Source organism: Adiantum capillus-veneris, chromosome 17 (assembly GCF_014529385.1).
Source record: "Adiantum capillus-veneris isolate H3 chromosome 17, ASM1452938v2, whole genome shotgun sequence".
Taxonomy (NCBI): Eukaryota; Viridiplantae; Streptophyta; class Polypodiopsida; order Polypodiales; family Pteridaceae; genus Adiantum; species Adiantum capillus-veneris.
In genome coordinates this window covers 51,064,944-51,085,609 of record NC_140947.1, presented here as the reverse complement: position 1 = coordinate 51,085,609, position 20,666 = coordinate 51,064,944, and the positions used below count along the sequence as shown (strand labels likewise).

General features: G+C 41.7%; 1 protein-coding gene across 1 annotated transcript; it reads left to right on the top strand.

Moving 5' to 3' along the window:
- The first annotated feature begins 2,581 nt into the window (after window positions 1-2,581).
- Window positions 2,582-4,146, top strand: LOC147437231 (uncharacterized). The gene is made up of 4 exons (XM_086485884.1): window positions 2,582-2,845; window positions 2,951-3,096; window positions 3,675-3,778; window positions 3,878-4,146. The coding sequence occupies exons 1-4, from the start codon at window positions 2,794-2,796 to the stop codon at window positions 3,999-4,001; spliced, it is 426 nt and encodes a 141-aa protein (XP_086342010.1). The 5' UTR covers window positions 2,582-2,793; the 3' UTR covers window positions 4,002-4,146.
- The last annotated feature ends 16,520 nt before the right edge of the window (window positions 4,147-20,666 follow it).

Genomic DNA, 20,666 nt, shown 5'->3' with positions numbered 1-20,666 from the left:
ATTCATAGGTAAATGTTGCAAAGCCGCCTCCACTCTCATATGGAATGAAGAGACCATATACTAGAGAAACACAGCTCTACATTGGTCTCTTTCGGGCCCCATTTTACAAGCTTTGGTTCTTGATAGCCACAGGTGGACCGAGATTGCAAGACGACTTAACAACAAAGGATTTGACACACTGGCCTCTTTATGAAACCATCGTGAAGGCGGATGGCAGTCATTAGAGAGATTAAAAGAGGTCAATAACATTTCCCCTCAGGAAGAGGTCCTTGTGGCTAGACTCTTGGATGCACTCTCGCACATTTTTCTCCCATTGTGCTATACGATAGAGTGGAAGGCATGGAAGTGGCTGAGGGGAAGGTCATTTTCCTCTCCCTTGACAAAGAGCATTTACTAGAAGTTGGTTTTCTTTGAGCAGTGGGTTGGACATCTCAACAAAACTTGGTCCAAAAGGTGGAGCAGGATCAAATGGAGCCAGGTGCTGGAGAACATATGGCACTCTAAGTGCGAAGATGATCAAAAGGTTTTCTTGTGGAGAATGTTCTTTGGTTTTCTACCGATCGGGGACAAGGCTAGGGTGAGAGTCTTGGCAATGGCACTTGCATCAGATGTAACCAACAAACCGAGAACTTATACCACCTCATTTGGGAATTCCCAACGACCAAGAGCTTCACGAGTAGAGTCTGCAGATGGGTCTTCATTTAGCTAGGCGCCCCCTTCTTTAGAAGAGACCATGCACTAGGATCCAGACGCTTGGTCGATGAAGATCTCATGACAAAAATTTGTATAATTAGAGTTGTCTTCCTAAAAGCCATATGGGTTTCTAGGAATGAGCAATTATTCCAAAAAAAGAACGAAGTACTACATGTAGAACTAATGTTGGAAACTTGTGATGTTGGAAACTTGTGGTTGGCTTCTTTCAAGCAGGAGGAAGTGGCTTGTCAAGACGAAGAAGATATGACCTTCATGGGTATTTAGGGGGGCTGTAGAATTTTTTGTAACATCGAGTAAGGGTAAGTGTAGGCTCAATGGTGTCAAATACCTTGGGGGGCTTTGCGCCCATTGAACTGTCCTCTTTGTATACGTTGGATGACCCTTGTGCAAAGGATATGCGAGGGTTTGATGTACTTTGTTGAGTCAATGCATTTCAAGCCCAAATGAACATTTTTTAATAGAAAAAAAACGAACATGGGCGTGTGGATAACACAAGTCTTTGAATGGAGAGGATGTATGTCTAGATCTCTGGGTGTGGAGGAAGGGTGTAGGAATACTAGACCCGGTGGACGTATTTTCAATCGTCTATTAGGCTCGAGATTAACGCAAGAGACTCGTCAATTAAGCTCGAGATTAGCACAAGAGACCCTCCGTTGTTGATCTCATGGGCAAGCGTTCCTTAAATGACATGTGGCCTCTAGTGTCGAGGCTTAGCGAGCACAAGTGGGACCACCCAGGGGTGAAATACACTCTGCGGCATACTTGAGCTATCGGATTACATGTGCATGAAGGGCGTTGAGTGGCAGGGGCCAGAATTCAAGGGGCTTCACTTTTTGTAGACTCTACCCTTTCATTTGCGCACCCTTTGGAAATGATTTCTCAAAAGTGGTTGTAGGCAAACTAGGAATCGTTTCCGGCACAAGAAACAATAAACTTAGGAAAAATTACCAAAATACCCCTTTAATTTGTGAAATCCCTCAAATTTCAAAAATTCCCAAAACACCCCCAATATTTTTTCATAAATTCCCAAAAGCCCTTCAAATTTCTCGAAATTCCCAAAATACCCTTGGTTGTGATAGTACATTTCTTTAAAAATAAAATATTATGTAGCTTTTCATAAGAAGACTAGTTGTCTATCATACAAAGATGCTAAAACTAGAATTTGAGTTGGTTATGTAGGCTGTGTGGAGACGAATCGCTTCGACATAGTTGCCTTTGTTAATCCGAGGTAGCTTGTGACGAATTACATGCTAAGCACTCAAAAACGGATCTCAATTGTTGAAAAGAAATAAAGATTAGAAAATAGATACAAGGGTATTTTGGGAATTATTGAAATTTGAGGGGCATTTGGGGAATTTCCACAAATTAGAGGGTATTTTGGTAATTTTCCCATAAACTTATTAGGGCATTGTCAGGGGAGGCTTAGTTATCAATAAGCCTCACCATGGCAGGTACGACGCTTAGAGTATGACGGCAGTAGCGGGTAGAGAGAGAGAGAGAGAGAGAGAGAGGTGCTACAGGTGAGCGAATGCTTGAGCTGACTAGCAGCTAATGGGCATAGTTTGAAAATTGTGTCTGTTTTGGCATAGTGACACAACTTTGCCACTGGAACCTGCGTTGTCGTTAGAGGTGGTCGGGTGTTGCAACTGAAAACTAAGCCTCGCGTGACCATAGCCTTAGAGTATGTTCCGACCCAAAATGATCTTTCACCCTGCTCTCCTTAATTTAGTAAATGGATCAAATCGGGACAACTGCGCGCCGCCTTGAGCACTACCAGCCCGTGGACGTTTGGCCCACCGCCATTCTGTGTGCGGCCTGCGCCTTGAGATAAGTATGGGTTTTCTGATGGGTTTCTCAATATTTGTTACCAGTCTTCGTTTTTCGATACACCCGGTGACACACCTCACTACAAGAAATACAGCTGGCTAATCACTGCTTTAGCGTAGCTCAGCTTGCTACTTGCTCCTAAGCCTCGCACAGATTGCGCTCTAATTAAGCTGTTAACTCTGCTAACTACTACTAAATCTTGCACAGCTTGCGCTAATTAGGCTTGCAATCTGCTTCTCCGAGCTACTAAATATGGGATCCCTCATGGCGGGCTGGAATTCTCCCACTCTCAACAGCAAGCAAGGTACACAAGCCCCTCCCTACTTAGCTTGTTAATCCTTGCTTAATTACACCTTATTTCTTAATTAAGAAGTAAATCCATCGTGTTGATGCACTTTTCTCAAAACAGGGGGTTATGCCAGAAGCTCATCGTTTACAAAGTACGAAATAGAGGAATTTAAGAACAAACAGAAACTTGCAGAGGAGGAGCACCACAAGGCCGCTGTGCTTCTTGCTGCAGAGCTCACGCAAGCTCACCAGGATATAAGCATTAAGGTATGTTGTAAAGATCATGGGTAGACGAAACACTCAGCGCTTGCGTGTAACTACACATGCACGAATTTGGCACATGAAAGCAGACTTACACATACCTCATAGTATGTCCGAGTCTGAGATTCAAGGGTTTTGCATTTGCTTATGTGCATGTGGTACGTCGCAAACACGGACATGACACACCCGTGGATGAAACGCACAGTGCTTGTGCGTAAATACTTGCACAAATTGGACACCGTATGCAAACATGCACACACTTCAAAGTATGTCTTGAGTCTGAGATTTAAGGGTTTTGCATTTTTGCTTATCTACATGCGTACACAAGAAGATTTAGAAAATTCCTCATGTAGGAAAAGGGAGCCTTCTTCAATGTTTTTTATACAATGCATAACATCATGAGCTCCTGCTCAGGAGGCACCGCATACCTAGCTAGGTATGACGTGCCTCCCTCACAGAAGCTCATGATGTTGAGGTAAGTCATAATGTGGGAATGATTGTGAGAATCTGTCCAAAACTTCTTGTGGTAGATCGGTAGAGTTCAAGCACAAGGGAAATCGCTGTATTTTGCTGTGATATTTTAGGTGGATCAGAGAAAAAAGGCAGTCCAGGCCGATGGTGGGGAGCCGTCGAGTGCACCCCTCTCAGTTGAGGAGGAGCTTGAGAGACTGAACTCCTTTAAAGACTGGCAAGTCCTTAAATGTGCCCTAATTGTGTTTCTTTGTTTTAATTACCTTGATGATAAGATGATGTTGAATACAAGGATCTTTGCAATATATTTGTGCAGGTGGACGAAAAGCAGCTGGGCATTCTTGAACGATCCCGCGATGAAGCGAATGGAAGCTGCGAATCACAAATATAAGGCTCAGTTTCATGTTGCTGCTCCTGCTTCTCCTCCCAAAAGCCATTAGAGCTTTCAATATATGTAAGGGCGTGTATACAATATTGGGTTGTGCTAGAGATGCATTCAAAACATATGTACATGTTTTCACATGCACTTGTATATAGGTAATGGAACAGTTTTGTACATTAGGGTTGTTCTTTACTTCTTGACTACATATGCTTTGCCATAACAAGTCTCTAATGTGGGTTTCCATTTTCATATATGCGCATTTGCACACGTCTGTCTCTCTCGTCGAATTTTTGGGATAGTTTCCTACGATGTTAAAATTTTCTTACTCTCTCTCTCTCTCTCTCTCTCTCTATATATATATATATATATATATATATATATATATATATATATATATATATAATTTTCATTTTTTCATTTTATTGTTTTAGAATGCTAATGTGAGCCGTTCACACATCTTCTTATTAATGCGTAACGGATGTAACTATGCCAAGTCCGCATAGTTGCAAAAAGACTTGCATAGTCATATATATAACAACAAAGTACCTCAAATACTTGGTGCGTGTGTGACCATGCATGAAGCACAGTTATTTCACAAAGTAACTAACTATGGATCATGTGACCACCACATCTTTTGTTCAAGACTCCTCAAATACATCTTTGAGGTCTCTTGGGATTGTTCCTATGACATCATAGATTCTCTCCTCACTCTCCTCACAAGGTTTTGAGTTTAAGATTTTTTGAGGTCTCTTGGGATTGTTTCTACCAGATTAAATCTTGTCATAATGTTTTGAGTTCAAGACTGGGATAGATCAACATTGTTTGAAGATAGACCTCAGTAGTGACAATGTGAAAAGTGGGAAGGGATTGAAAGATGAGATTTATCTACTAACTCATCTTAGAATGCCCGAGCGAAGGTTCACTTAATATTTTGTACACTTTGGGAACGCGAGGTGGTATCCATCCTTAGCACTTAGTAATTGAGAAAAACAAGGTTATGCAAAGATCATTTCTTGGTTGATCTGCATAATATGGCAATCAATACAACAATCTACTTTTGAGTAGAGTTTAAGATTCATATGCTCTGATCATAACTAAATCCGATTAAGTTCTTAGCATGTCTAGGCATCCCATGGCTTAGCATTATGCTAATGGCTCGAGGGGTTAGTACAACAAGAAAATGTCTTATCATGTGGGTCCACTGGCAAGGATTATTTTTTGATATCTTCACATAGAAAAGGTGTTGAAATGATTGAATAGAAAAATGGTCCCTTCTATTGGTGAAAATTTCACATCTAAAGGGAACTAATCTTTGAATGTAGGTTTTACATGTAATAATGACTCCCTCGAGGTGAAAATGGTCCCTTCTATTGGTGAAAATTTCACATCTAAAGGGTATTACAACTAATCTTTGAATGTAGGTTTTACATATAATGACTCCCTCGAGGTGAAACGGGGTTTTCCTGCTAATCTTATTGTAGAAATAGCGTACTTCTTAATAAAAATGTCAACCCGCCGACTAGGACATGGAGGTAACAAAAGTGAGTCAAAACTCTCGGAAAACGATTTAAGTGCTCTACAATTAAACACCGACTATCAAGTGATTCCATGGGCGTATAATCCAAAACTCTTCAGATGGAATCGACATAATCTGACTTCCATCATTGGCATATATCATAGCATCCCAAAGATGATTTGGCTAGTCTTCCACCACATGAACAATTCCGTCAAAAGCCATTTTATATATTAAGCACTACAAGAGTTGGTTGCCTTGTTAGCTCAAGTTCCTTTTCCATTTCCTTTGTCCACTTTTTCACAAATGCTTTGTTTTCCTTGTTTTGCTTCCACTAGTGGTGATGGTTCTCTCTTTTGCATTTCCAGAAGTTTGTGTAATGTTTACTAGCTTTTGGCATGCTTCCCACTTAACTACAAACTTAAGGTATGGGTACTGTTCCTGTTTGTTTTCTAAATTCTACCCATCATGTAACTCTACTTGATATGCTTCAATGTTGCATTAATTGACTCAAAACACTTCCATCCACAAACATATCCTCGAGATTTTACAATGGATTTCTCTCTCTTACCTAAAGTAGACTTAGCATGCTTCGCAAGCAATTCTTAAGCTTTTCTAGCTATGGCATTTTGTTTTTGTTTTATCCACGCAGTTTTGTTCTTTCAGCTTCTCTTAGATTGAAAAGATTGCTTGCTCCTAAGTTCCATCGACAACTTTAGCATTGTCTTATTTTTGGAGCTTGGCTTGAGCTCTTGTCGGGACATTTATTGGTACAATATGTTCACTGTATGAGAACTTGATTGAGTTACTCTCACCATGTTGATATCACTCTTAACCTTTGGTTCTTAGGCAAATCTTTTTTTTTTTAATTCACATTTTTTGCCAAATCATAGCAATAAAGTATATGTGGCGCTAAGTTCTTGCTAGAATCAGGACACTCAATTCTTTTAATGGCCCAGTGCTCCACAATGATGACAACCACTTGCTCATCGACTTGCTGGAGTTACTCCCACCATGTTGATGGCACTCTTACCCTTTGGTTCTTAGGAAAATATTTTAAAAACAAATTACCTTTTTTGCCATAATCATAGCAATAAACTATCGGTGGCACTAAGTTCTTGTTAGGATGAGGACACTCATTCTTCGAATGGCCCAACACTCCACAATTATGGCAACCACTTGCTCTTGGACTTTGCTGAGGGAGTGGTTGTTGCTTAATCATTGCATGTCTAACCCTTGATTTGTATAAATACATTGGAGCAGCCGCTAGTGGTGCCAGGGTACTTAGGAAAATATTTTTAAAACAAATTACCTTTTTTGCCATAATCATAGCAATAAACTATCGGTGGCACTAAGTTCTTGTTAGGATGAGGACACTCATTCTTCCAATGGCCCAACACTCCACAATTATGACAACCACTTGCTCCTAGACTTTGCTGAGGGAGTGGTTGTTGCTTAATCATTGCAGGTCTAACCCTTGATTTGTATAAATACATTGGAGCAGCCTCTAGTGGTGCATAGTAGGTCAATTCTACCATAGGCATAGGTTGTGGTACATACCATCCCTCTTCCAACCTCGGGTGATCACTCATCAAAGCTCCCTATATCACGTACGTTCAAGAGATAAGCTCCCTATATCATGTATGTTCAAGAGATCATTCATAATACCGCAATATACATGTTATATTTACATTATGGGAGTATTTAAAATATCCCCACCTCTCTCTTATGGATACATAAAAGTATATACATTTTTAGTATTAATATTCCTCTTCTGTTAACTCATGTGTTGTGATACGCGTTCTGAAAGTGACGGCCTGGGCTTCCAACAGTAGGGTTTAGCTACCCTCTTCATATGCAATGATTGGTACTAAGGCTTGCTCGTCCATAGGGTATGGTATGCATAAATTTAATAGCAATTGCATTATTTCCCAGCAATGGAGATTGTTAACCCAAAATTGGTTGAGGTCTCTCCAATCCCATTGCCATATTTTGGTAGATAGATATACATAGGTTTTCCTTGTAGTCTCACATATTGCACATTCTCCTCATATTGTTGGGTTTGTGGGCTTTATCATGTGCCTTGGTATATACATCCCTAATCTACCAGATGCTTAGTTGACAAGAATCATGTGCTAGCATATGGAAAAAGACCTTAAGTGTATAGGTATCCATGAGGGACATTTTTAGGTGGTGTGGACTCGCATAAACTTAGAAGGGTGTATAAAAGGGCATAAAAGAATATCCATGAGTTCTCTAGTGGATTTGGGTTGTTTGGAGCCTGTTATGATGTCATGTATGAGGCCAGAGGAGACGCATACTGTAGCTCTATATAATGAGCCTTTTGTACTCACTTTCTGTCAGGCCAAGGGCAGGGCCAAGGGCCAGGACGGACATGCGGTCAAGGGGCGCTATATTTAGGGGCTAGGAGTCTATATATGGACGGTTGGGTGGAGAGTTGCATGGTCCAGTCCCCCGCAGTCTTACACTCGTATCAGAGCTCAGGGGAGAAGGGGGAGGAAGAAAGAGGCATGGAGGCCATGGATCTTCTCTCTCTCTCTCTCTCTCTCTCTCTCTCTCTCTCTCTCTCTCTCTCTCTCTCTCTCTCTCTCTCTCGATCTCTCTCTCTCTTTGCGGTTCATGGAAGATCGCCCTCCTTTCGACGAAGGAGCAGCATGGCAGAGTCCTTTCATGGATGCATGGCAAGGTCGTGCTGCAAGAAGGCCATGGCAGAGAGGGAAAGCAAAGGAAGGCATGGCTCTTTGGCTTTTATCTCTCTCTCGCTCTCTCTCTCTCTCGTGGCGAATAAGGTGCAGCATGGCTGCATAGCGTTTCATCAAGGCTCGACAGAGAGGATGGAAGGCCTTTGAGGCCACAGGGAATTGCATGCAAGGCATGCATGTTCATGGCAATTTCATGTGAAGGCCGAGGAGGTCGAAGCCGAGGAACAGGCCGGCCGTGTGCATCATCTCCAAGTCGGGGAAGAGATGGCAGTCGACCGACATGATAACCAGCAAGATCTCCCTTGTTGGGTTTGCAGAAGGAAGGCAAGGCTTTTGCGCTGCTGTGACAGGCCCGGATTCGGCACGCACTGTATGCTGCTTGCTCGTTTTCTGCCGGCGCAGAGGCCACCATTGCTGCTCGTTATTTTTATTTTATTTTATTTTTTTCCTTTTGTTTTCCCACTGGTGGTCGCCCTAAGCCAGGGAGGGGCCACTCCATAAAAAACACAAAGGAGCTTAAGGGGGTATACCCATCCCCAATCACCCAGAAGGCAGTCGACAGGCGATGCAACTTCGGCATTGAATAGACTCACAAAGAATTGAAATTATCGGAATTTCAGAAAGTCTGAATCGACATTACCAAAATTTCAGAAAGTTTGAATCGCTTTTTGATTGCACGATTTGCTTCAACGTGTGGATTTTGGCACACTCTTTTGAACTCTTTTTCAAGCAACTGGCAAGGCCATCTCTTAGGTCCTCGGCAAGGCTTTTGCGGCAAGATGATTCATGTAATGAGGTATGCAATCGATTTTGTTTTTGTTTGACAAATTTTTCACACGTGCTATGTAATTGTTGCATGCAGGCACAAGCACGGCTTGTGAGAATTCTGTAAGCATTCACTTTTTTTTATTGCTTCAACGTGTGGATTTTGGCACACTCTTTTGAACTCTTTTTCAAGCAACTGGCAAGGCCATCTCTTAGGTCCTAGGCAAGGCTTTTGCGGCAAGATGATTCATGTAATGAGGTATGCAATCGATTTTGTTTTCGTTTGACAAATTTTTCACACGTGCTATGTAATTGTTGCATGCAGGCACAAGCACGGCTTGTGAGAATTCTGTAAGCATTCACTTTTTTTTATTGCTTTGTTTGCAAAGAACCATTGTTTGGTTGAGGGATCAACATCAAGCATGGCTTGAGTATACAATCCCTCGACACCACACGTGAGTCCGCGGGTAATTGTTGATACAAAGGTAACTCAGGCAGGGCCTGTGACATATTCAATTACGGTATTCGGCAAGGCCGACCAGTCAGTATAATTTCAAGTAATTGTTTCCCATCAGATACTTAAGCAAGATTTCTGGGAGCACGGCTCCATGAATTGGATGCATACTCATTTCCAAGCCATTGCAGCTTGCTAAGAAGCAGGCAATATAGAAACATTAACATCCACAGCTAGGAGCTGAATGCAATGTTGACCACCATATACAATTTCGTCAAGCAAAGGTTGCTTTGGAACAAGTAGTATTGGACAATTGTTGACATGTGATAGCTCAGCTGTAGATGCTATCTTTCTCACTATCGGGAAATGTTATGATCCTCAATGCAGTAGCACAATTTGGCAAGGCCGTTTCCCTATGAAATTTTGACAAGGTCAATTTTTTGTACTTGATCGACAAGGTTGATTCTCTTTGCTATGACATCTGTCGTCCATCGCATTTGTAGGCAATGAGGCCAGATGTAGTTCTATGAAGCAAGGCTTCCATTCATGCATCTTGCATTGAGACTCCCCATGTTTGGCATATGCTATGAGCATACAAACTTGGGACGGATTTGGCAAAATGTTTGCACATTCTTTCATTCCGTATACAACAGATGTATATGATACAGGAGAGCGAATATACATATGCGACAACTCTCTCTCGCACGGTAGATTTGGCTATGAGCCACCTTTACGCGAGCTTTTCCTTTGGAATTTTATGACAAGCGGTTGCAGCAACACCTACCAGGTTAGCCAAGTTCAAGTTTTTCTAGTTTTTTGTTTTCCATGTTTACACTTTACTTGGCAATTACTGTCATTGTGCAAAGCAAAGTGCTTTGGCAATTTTACGTGAAGCACAGCTTCTCCCTTGTGCCGAGATACTGCCATTGATTTGGAATCAAGGGCTTTGGCACACAAGTTTGGGGAACTGGAAAAATAGGGAATGTCAGCTCACAGAATCCCTACCAGTTTCTTCTGTGCAAGGCACTTAAGGTTTTGGTTCGCACGCTTGAGACCATCATAGTAGCCAAGGGCTTACGTTTTTGCATGCAAGGCATGCTAAGCAGGTGGCATGAATTCCACCACTTTATGTATTATGCTTCCGCTATCACCCTCGCAACTCTGTCAAGGACAGACTAAGTGATGGATTGTTGAACCTGCTACTTGGTTGCTATCAACACCCAACAGCACTAAAAGGAACCTAAATCTATGACTTATTTCAAGGGCAATGTGCCGATGCTAAGTCATTTCCATACAATCACGACCCTGCAAGGCAGGTAGATCAAGATGTGGTTGTGTTTTTCTGTTACCTCTCTCAATGAGAGAGACATAGCAGAAACTTGTTGCATGCTTATGGGATACGCTGCACGTTAGGCATAAGATGCACACGCGCATGGCAATCAACTATACACGTCATAGTCGTTCAAGGAAATTTCCGCAGCCCAGCATGCTCTTCTTCTCTCTCGTTCTCTCTCTTTAAGGGAATAATGAAAATCTTCTAAGAAGCTTTTGATACGTGTTTTGCTAGAGAGTCAGTCTGAGTCAAGGTGCTCTAACTCTCAGCTAGCACATGGATAAGCTGCTACTCAAATTAGTCTTCATCGGTTTGTCCATTGAACACTAATTTGCATAGGGGCTGTGAGCCATGCAGGCTAAGAGCCAGCGTCAGGCCAAGGGTAAGACCCAACTATTGGCATTCTTTGGGTGACTGTTTTCAAGAGTGAATAGATCTACCCAGGGAAGTATACATCGACGTTAATGGACAAGCAAGGGTCTTGTCATTCAGGATGTTTACAGTGTCATTTTTGCACTACCTGTTCTCAGTGCGACACTCAAGTTGAGTTTTTGAAAATCTTCAATAGCTGATCTCTACAAGGAAGTATAGATGCAGCTATCAATCGAGACAGTATGGTTGTCCACAGGAGCTAGGCAGTTCACTTGTGTGGATTTCCTGCTCTCTCTATAGCACTACGGAGTGTCTATGGACATAGTGTTTTGGGGTACAACCCGGCGGGTGACTGCTACATCATCCCATAGGCATTGAGGATCACAGTTGATCTGCCTTGAGGATCACAGTTTGATCTCTCCCAGTTAGACTTTCAAGGAAAGAATTCCGCAATCTACCATGCGGTAGCAGACAAACTCAACTTTTTAAGTTGATTCCAATCAGTATGTACACGGTTAACTATGTTGGTTACCGTTAACTGCTACTTGAGCAGTTTCTACAAAGGGTCTTACCAAGGGGTTTGACTACGTAGATTTTAACCAAAGGGGTTGGATTGCGAAGGCAACACCCATGATTCCCAGTGCAATACTGTTTGTTTGTTCAGGTAGGAGATGTGCTCCTCTCCGTTTGCGTACGAGTAAGTGAACATTATGTTCAAATCTCTAGGTACGCATCTATTGATTTGGTGTTATTCCATTTTTTGTATGCTTTGCTTGTTTTTTTTCAAGATGTATAAGTACGCTTGAATGTTGCAGAGCCATGCCAAGGGCATGTCGGCACAAAGTATTTTGGGCCAAGTGTCCAATCTACCTTTCTGCCTTATGCTGTTACGAACCTACTTGTAGGGTTCGATTTGGCACATGTTGTCACATGGGATACAACATGGTTTAGAAACTCAAGGAGTTTGGTTTAGCCAGTGTGGAGCATGATAATGAGGGTCCCTCTCACTCGCGTCGCAGAGTGTTCGTAGTTACCTCCACACACAAGTACAGCTCGTACTTGATGGATGTCACTTTTCCTGGCATCCTTACTTGAGACATATTCCACATGTGGAGAATGTGAGTCTCTAGGACTGACACTAGCGCCCAATTCGAAATGATGTGTCGCGACGAAGTCCCTAGGTGCTGGTCGCATCCGTTCATTAGACAAATGGACGCACACAGTATCAGGAACAATTTCAGTGGCCAAAAATTGTCGGGTACTAAGTACAGACTTGTTGTGATTACAAGTGCTGTGAAACCACCTTAACGGAGGGTCGTTTCTACATATAGCAAAGTATGCTACGTTCATAAGAATGTCTCATGGTTGGTTCCTAAGTGTGACCGGGTTGTCACATTCTATTATGGTCCAACTTTTGCTCCAAAGTATGCTATGTTCATGAGAAGGTCTCATGGTTGGTTCCTAGGTGTGACCGGGTTGTCACATTCTATTATGGTCCAACTTTGTTGCAAGATTTTCACGTAAGTATCGTGGAAAGTCTCGTCATGGAATTGCGGTTTGGATATGTTTGTGTTAAATGCATGCACACTAGGTGTTATGGGCCCTAGTGTTTAACACAAATTTATTTGGAGCGGCATGCAAATCCATGGACTTTATTCTTTCTGCACCTTTTTGCATTGCTAGTGCAATCTCTCTTGCAGATTTCGTATGAGTTTACACCCTGCCATACAAGGTGATGGCTGAGTATGGATGTTAGTGATTGGTTTCTGGAACCTCCAATCTACCTTCAACCTAGTTGGTTGTCTCCATTCCATATCGAGTATATGGCTGGATACTCAATGGTTGAGTCATAGTTTGTCGTCAGTCGTGGAAGACTGTCTGTAAGTGGTTGGGGAAAGTACCTCACTCTTACTGCTGTTATTCATCCCACGTTGGATGGGCAGCTTACAAGTATTCTATTTAGTACTAAAGGATATGCTAAGCGCATACATTAGTAAACCGTGCTAAAGGATCTGCTAAGAGCATACGTTAGCACAATGCATTCTGAATAGGTGATTCTCTCCTTATTCTAGAATTTGCTTAAGTTAGGTTTTCAACTTTGAACACCTGTTGTGGTGGGGTTGGATACGGATAGTTTCATAAGTCAAGGACTTAGTAGGTGTGCTGACAGAGTATGTTGGCATGTAACCTTTGTTAGGGGTGAACATGTGGTTCTGTGTGTTCCAAAATGTTCAGAAGTCTGACATGAGGACACTCCCTATTCTATCTTTCAGTAGCTATGAGCTTTCAAGATACTCACATGAGTTATCATGAGTTACCATTTAGATACGGGTGGTTGCAAAAGGACAACAATGTTGAAAATCAAGATGTTGCTCTTGGTTTCATTGAACCTCCTCACTGCACCAGGTATCGGTCATATGGAAAATTGGCCCGTGTAGAGGATGCCAATAAGGAAAACATCAGTGTTCTTACGAAGATAGTACCACTTGTGTTTTCGAGGACGAAAACGCTTCTCCAAGGGGGGAGTAATGTCAGGCCAAGGGCAGGGCCAAGGGCCAGGACGGACATGCGGTCAAGGGGCGCTATATTTAGGGGCTAGGAGTCTATATATGGACGGTTGGGTGGAGAGTTGCATGGTCCAGTCCCCCGCAGTCTTACACTTTCAATCAATCTAGTTATCATTTTATGTTTACTCTCTACTCGAATCTCCATTGTGTGATTGAGCTTGTGATTAGCATGTTACGAATGTAGCATTATCTAAGCCTCCGTAATCCTTACAAATGGTATGATGCATTACAAGTGATTATCATCTCCTAATCATTCGTTAAGAGTCTTTGTCTAATTAGTATCTAATCACTTCTGCGAGCATATTCTTGAGCCCATACTCTTGAGCCACTACTCTCCATCTTAATTATAGTGCTAATGAACATTAGCCATTTCCAGTTGAGCATTTAGGTATTTGTATGAGGCACTAGGGGTGGATAGACACTAATCAAACGACAATTTGCTTGGTTAAAACTCATGTGTAGCGCAATGGGAGATAAGGGCTTTGAGAGATTCAATGGGGAAGGGTTTTAGATGGTAAATTAAACTTAAAGGTTACCTAATTAAGAAAGGGTTATGGAGAATATTTAAACCAACTATTAACGACCACTCTTTGAGCAATGGTGCACTAGTGCAAACAAGGGCCATGAGTGCAAAAAATCAAGCAAAGGATGAGGATGCTCTAGGAATTATAATCACATCATTGCACGACAACTATGTACAGATCACAGATGACTGTGAAACTTCATCATTTGCATGGGAGGTTTTAGAAACAAAATTCAAGGCTAGGAGGAAGAAGAGTAGGATAAGCCTTAAGAAAAGGACCTCTACAAATTAAAGATGGAGCCTAACGAAGATATCTCCTACGAAAAACCTAAAAATATGTACAAGATGGCCAAAAAAACACCCTTAAACTACCTGACTCAATAAATACCCCTTCTCCTCACCCAAGAGAGAGCCAAAGAGCCTATCCAACTGGTCTAATCCACATTAAAAGGTCCCTAGCAAGTACCCCAAGACTCCCAAATCCCAAAAATAGATTGCAAATCAAATCACTATCTATGCGCAAAATGAAAGAATACTCTAGAGTGGTATAGAGAAAGTTTGGAGACAATGACAAATGGTACACAGTTTTCTCTAGTATAGGTGGTTGCGTCCCTAACAACTATCCAAATGGTAATAGGGCTCCTACCGTTGCTAGTCTTATTGCAGAAATAGATAGAACCTCTAACCAAAATGTTAATCCGAGGGATGTAGTCGATGGGACTAGGGCTTGGAGGCAACAAGAGTGTGTCATGTTCTTGAAAAACAAGGTCAAGTGCACTACAATGGAAGACCTATTCTAAAGTGATCCCCAAATCACTAAAAGTAGTATATGCCCATTAGCCTATCTCATGCATTTCACCAAGCATATGATGTCTGATTGCTAGCAAACTTGCTTATATAGTAAACAAAATCATCAAGGCCGACACTAGGGTCTTAAATCCACCAATTGCACATCAGATGCAAAGACGATACTAAACAAAAACCCTAATTTTAGTAAGTCAAAATTCACATTTGAGGCATCCTATGGCTTAGTTATTTCAAGCTCTATCCATGGCATTTGACAAAATCTCAAGCGGATACCCAAATTTCATGTTACGAAGATAAACAGTTTGAAGAGAACGAGCAAAGTATTGAAATACGACGAGAGACTTACATCAACATGTAGAGCTTTCCCCTGGAAATGCATAGCCATACTTGAAATTGCAATGCAACTTTGCATGCTAGAGAACAAATGTTGCACATACACAGTACTCATTAGTCATGCACTCAGAAAGTAGTTCAAATTACAAAAAATGAGCTCTATACTTGGCCAAAGGTCTAAAATCTCGTTCCCTGCTAACATGGCTCATCAAAATTCTAATCTAAGTGTAGGAAGACTCAACAGAGATGGAGTCTTACATTTGCAAACCTACTTCGGTATTTGGGGGATAGTCTTCTTGGACAGTACTCAACTAACTGCACTACATATTGTATCTTTATGATCAAGCATATTTGGATTTTTTCTTACAGATTTGGAGACACACAACATCTATTTTGTGGGAGAAGGGATCTTACTAGCTTGACACACCCAAGCAAAGGAGACTCACTAGTTTAGTCAACCTCATATGGTGTAGTATGAGTATCGTTTGTAAGCACGGATGCCACAAGGGGTGGTCTAATATCAATAATGATACATAATGAGGGCTTTCTTCTCTTGGAAATGCTACTTGGATAGAGCAATGCCACTCAACAAACAATCCACCCACATCCAACATACCCATATTAAAGATGAGTTCAAATGCAATGATGAGCATCATAGGTGGATGTCAAGGCATGCAAAGGGACATCATATTGTGAGGTATATTGCTTTGAGAGATTATTTCACTGGCATGTGCATTTTATGTCGCTAACGTGTGCTTCTTGCTATGTATAGATGGAAAACATACCTCAGTATGATGACATACCACCTTCACACGATGATATGCCACCTGAGCAAGATGACGGACCACCGCAACGTGATCAAAATGCAAATGAAGATCCCTAACTCAACCATGAACTATTGCACCAAATCAACAAAGAGGAGGAGATTTGTGTAGCTAAAGGCAATCTAAGTGGTTTGGAAAGGTCCCAGCAGGATGAGTCGGACAACAATGGAGAGCCATTGAGCTACAAGGAATGCAAAAGTTGTGCCCAATTCATTTTGCATGGCACACACTTTTCAAAGCCACTGGAAACACAAAGGGATCCCCTCCTTTAGATATATTTGACCTGTAACACACTTTATTGGCGCAGCATATGCACGCCATATTCTTACAAGTGTACAGGCAAAACCAATACAACAACTAGATAGCCATTTATTTTGTGAAGCAATGTTACTGTTACCATGTTTTGGCTCAAAAAGAGACATCATATTTGTGAGGTATATTACTTTGAGAGATTATTTCACTGGCATGTGCATTTTATGTTGTTAATGTGTGCTTCTTGCTATGTATATATGGAAAACATACCTCAATACGATGACATACCACCTGGCATGCCACCTGAGCAAGATGATGTACCACCGCAATGTGATTAAAATGCAAATGAAGATCCCTACCTCAACCATGAATTAATGCACCAAATCAACAAAGAGGAGGAGATTCGTGTAGTTCAAGGTGATGTAAGTGGTTTGGCAAGGTCCCAACTAGGACAAGTCAGACAACGATGGAGAACCGTTGAGCTACAAAGAATACAAAAAGTTGTGCCCAAATCATTTTGTGTGGCACACACTTTCAGAGCCAGTGGCGACACAAAGGTATCTCCTCCTTTAAAGGTATCTAACCTACAACACACGATATTGGCGTAGCATATGCACACCAGATTCTTACAAGTTTACAGGCAAAACGCCATTTACTTTGTGCAGCAATGTTATTGTTACTATGTTTTGGCATGCAAAGAGACATCATATTGTGAGGTATATTGCTTTGAGAGATTTTTTCACTGGCATGTGCATTTTATGTTGCTAATGTGTGCTTCTTGCTATGTACATATGGAAAAAATACCCCAGTACGATGACATACCACCTCGGCACAATGATATGCCACTTGAGCAAGATTATGTACCACCGCAATGTGATCAAAATGCAAATGAATATCCCTACCTCAACCATGAACTAGTGCACCAAATCAACAAAGAGGAGGAGATTTGTGTAGGTAAAAGCAATCTAAGTGGTTTGGCAAGGTCCCAACAGGACGAGTCAGACAATGATGGAAAGTCGCTGAGCTACAAGGAATACAAAATTTTGTGCCCACAATCATTTTGCGTGGCACACACTTTTCAGATCCACTGGAAACACAAAGAGATCCCCTATTTTAAAGATATCTGACCTGCTACAACACATGATATTGGTGCAGCATATGCACACCAGATTCTTACAAGTGTACAGGAAAAACCAAAACAACAACTAGATAGCCATTTACTTTGTGCAACAATGTTACAATTACTATGTTTTGGGATGCAAAGTGGACTGGAATGATCAACCTAGCACGGGAGGAGTTGGCAAGGGATGCCCAGAAAAACGTTTTCACGCTCAAGAGACAAATGAAGGAGAGCCTCCATGCAAGAAGGGCTTCACCTACCTCCCCAAGAAGATAGCAATCCTTCATCAATTGGCTACTCAAGACATAGAACTTGCCAGCCAAAGAGCAAGTGCACGATCATTGCGTGCTCAACGCGAAGCACTAAAAGCTGAGAATGTTGAATTGAAGCAAAAACTAGCAAGGTACGAGGAAAAGCCTTGGAAGAGGAAAATTGGAAGCAGGGACAAGTGGGTCCATGGGAACATATGAGTTTTTCTTATCAGAGATCATGGGAGATTACACCCAAGATCTAAAGTAGATCTTCATTATGCAAAGCCCATCATTTTGTAACTTCCCTTTTTGTAAAAGCTCACATGTCTCTTCTCTGTTGGTGTAATCCCGCACTTTTGTAATAACCAAATTAAAGAATTACTTGATGTTTGTGTGTGTGTGTGTGTGTGTGTGTATGTATGAGAGAGAGAGAGAGAGAGATGTCACACACCTAAGGGATTCACTTGATTAAATTTATGTCGCTTATACATCATTTGGAGCATCAATCACACAGGAATCATATCATCCACTTCCTCCACGTCTGAACAGTTTGGGTCCACATCTTCTAGATCCCACTCAATTTATCATCAGAGTGGGCTTCACCTGCAATTGCTTTGTGGGTCTGAAAACGTCCAAGCTTTGTTCTATAGCTCATGGAGCTATCCTTGTCGGCTTGTGCATTAGTCACATATTGCAAAATAAGTATACTAAATTTGCATTCCATTTAGGAGTTAATCGATTTCTTTTCTTAGTGTGTACAAAAGCAAAAGATGACGAATTTCGCTCACAGCTTCCACTAGAGATCACCACTTATAAGACTCTAACAGCTACGTGTTGTAGCTCCACTTTCTCCCCGCCATACTCCTTCACCAAATAGGTGCACTCAATGTCTAGATTGCATCTATGTGCCATGGATCCCCAGACATCCCTTCTCTATCGATGTAAGTGTTGGAGTAAAGGCGGGATGTGCCTGAACCTCGGAGCCAGACACCTAGGATCTAGTCGCCCACTAACTTACTAACCCTATTCTTTCATAGTAAGGAATAAGATAGTCTCACTCATTGCCTTGGACATGAGGTCTACACTAATTCACACAGTCTCTCTTTGTCCTCATGCAGCATCGCACCCCCACACTAACATGCTCCACATTGCGCACTCACAAGTGGTATCAGAGTGTAGGCTATGGCGGCTTCCGCCTTCTCCATGCATGCACGAGCCTATTGACAACCTTAGATTTGCATTGGCTAAGGTTTGTGAAATTGAATTCGCTATTCGATTGAAAGTCTGTAGTGTGTAGAATTGTAGACATTGAAGCTCAAATGGGAGAAGCAAATCTAGGCATAGCCAAGGGAAAATTTAAGGAAAGTTTTGGGCATTACAGATCTTGGAAAGTAAAGCCTCAACGGAATTTTTTAGATCTGCAGAAAATAACGCTAGAGTTTAGTTTTTGCAGTAGCACTATCTACAAACAAACATAGTGCTGGTGTTTTTGAAAGCAACGTTGGTGAGTTCTTTGTTCTGTAGCACAACATAGAGGAGAATGGGAAGAAGCATAGTGTGTGTGTGTGTGTGTGTCCGTGTGTGTGTGCGCGGCGTGCACACACACACCTACAATGCTTGTAGTGAGCTTTCCAAGGGAATAGTGTTGTGAATCAAATAGTAGAGAGAAGAGAATTGGCATGTCCTCTTTCTCCAACATCAAAGAGATCGAAGGGGGGCTGATTCGGCACACTCAGAAATCAGTCCATACCAGCCACACAGATCAGCCCGGTGTTCTTCCTACACCCACACACACACTCGAGCGATTGAGAGTCTTCGGTAGCGGAGACACACTCTCGGCCATATACAAGCACTTCTTGAGCTCTCGGATTTGAGATTCGGTGAGTGGTACCTACTCGATGACGGATCACGACTTTGACATTAACTTGTCATTGACATTGTACAGGGGAGTGCTTCATATGCGGTGTATGCTATATGTGGATGCATTAAACCAATGTTCAGATTGAGTGTAGTACAACACATGTATTAGCTGTCAGGATGCCATAGAGCAAGATGCACTTGGTTTTGTGCAAAATTTGACATGTATGTATATGGGATACAGTATGAGCTATTATGGGATACAGTATGAGCTATTGAGAGCTCAAAGAGACAGGTTCACGGGTTTATTTGGCTCCCATGTATGCATCTATGGATCTTTGATAGGGTTTTTTGCTCGGAGTTGAGCATTTCACACGTGTTTGCGAGCAGGTGACAGGCTCTTGTCTTGATAGGTTCTCCTCTTAGCAGGAGTTCTCTTCAATCCATTTTTGCTGTTAGACTTTGTTTGTTGTGTGTCAAGGATTCTGCACATGGTTTGCTCTTGGGTGTGAGAGCGGTATAGGTAGCACATTTGCTCTCAAGTGGGCCTTTTATCTCAAGTAGAAATCCAAAAGCCAATTTTGAGCCAAAATGAAGCCCTAGATAATAAGCGCGCTTATTATCTCAGATGTATTTGTTTTGAAATCAATTTTTTGATGTTCATACTTTGTTTTATGGGTCAATGTAGTAATTATTTGGCTTTAATTGTGAATTTGACTTGCAAAGTTTCACTTCCAACCTAAAAAGTAAATTTTCGCTGTGAAATGCACCTAATGTCTATATATGGTGTGTTTGCACCAGGATCGATGCAGAACCAGCCCTCCACCCCCAAGAAGAAGACTCATAAGCAAAGATTATTATATCTTCTAGAGTACTATCTGGAGGAGGAGTCCGTTCGCAAAGCAAAGAATACCTTTGTTGGAGATCTCCTGGAAAATAACCATGTCACAATCTTCCAAGAGAGATTCCAAACAACAGACAACAAGCAGCTTGAACTCTAAGATTTTTACCGAATGGAGCCATGCAAAG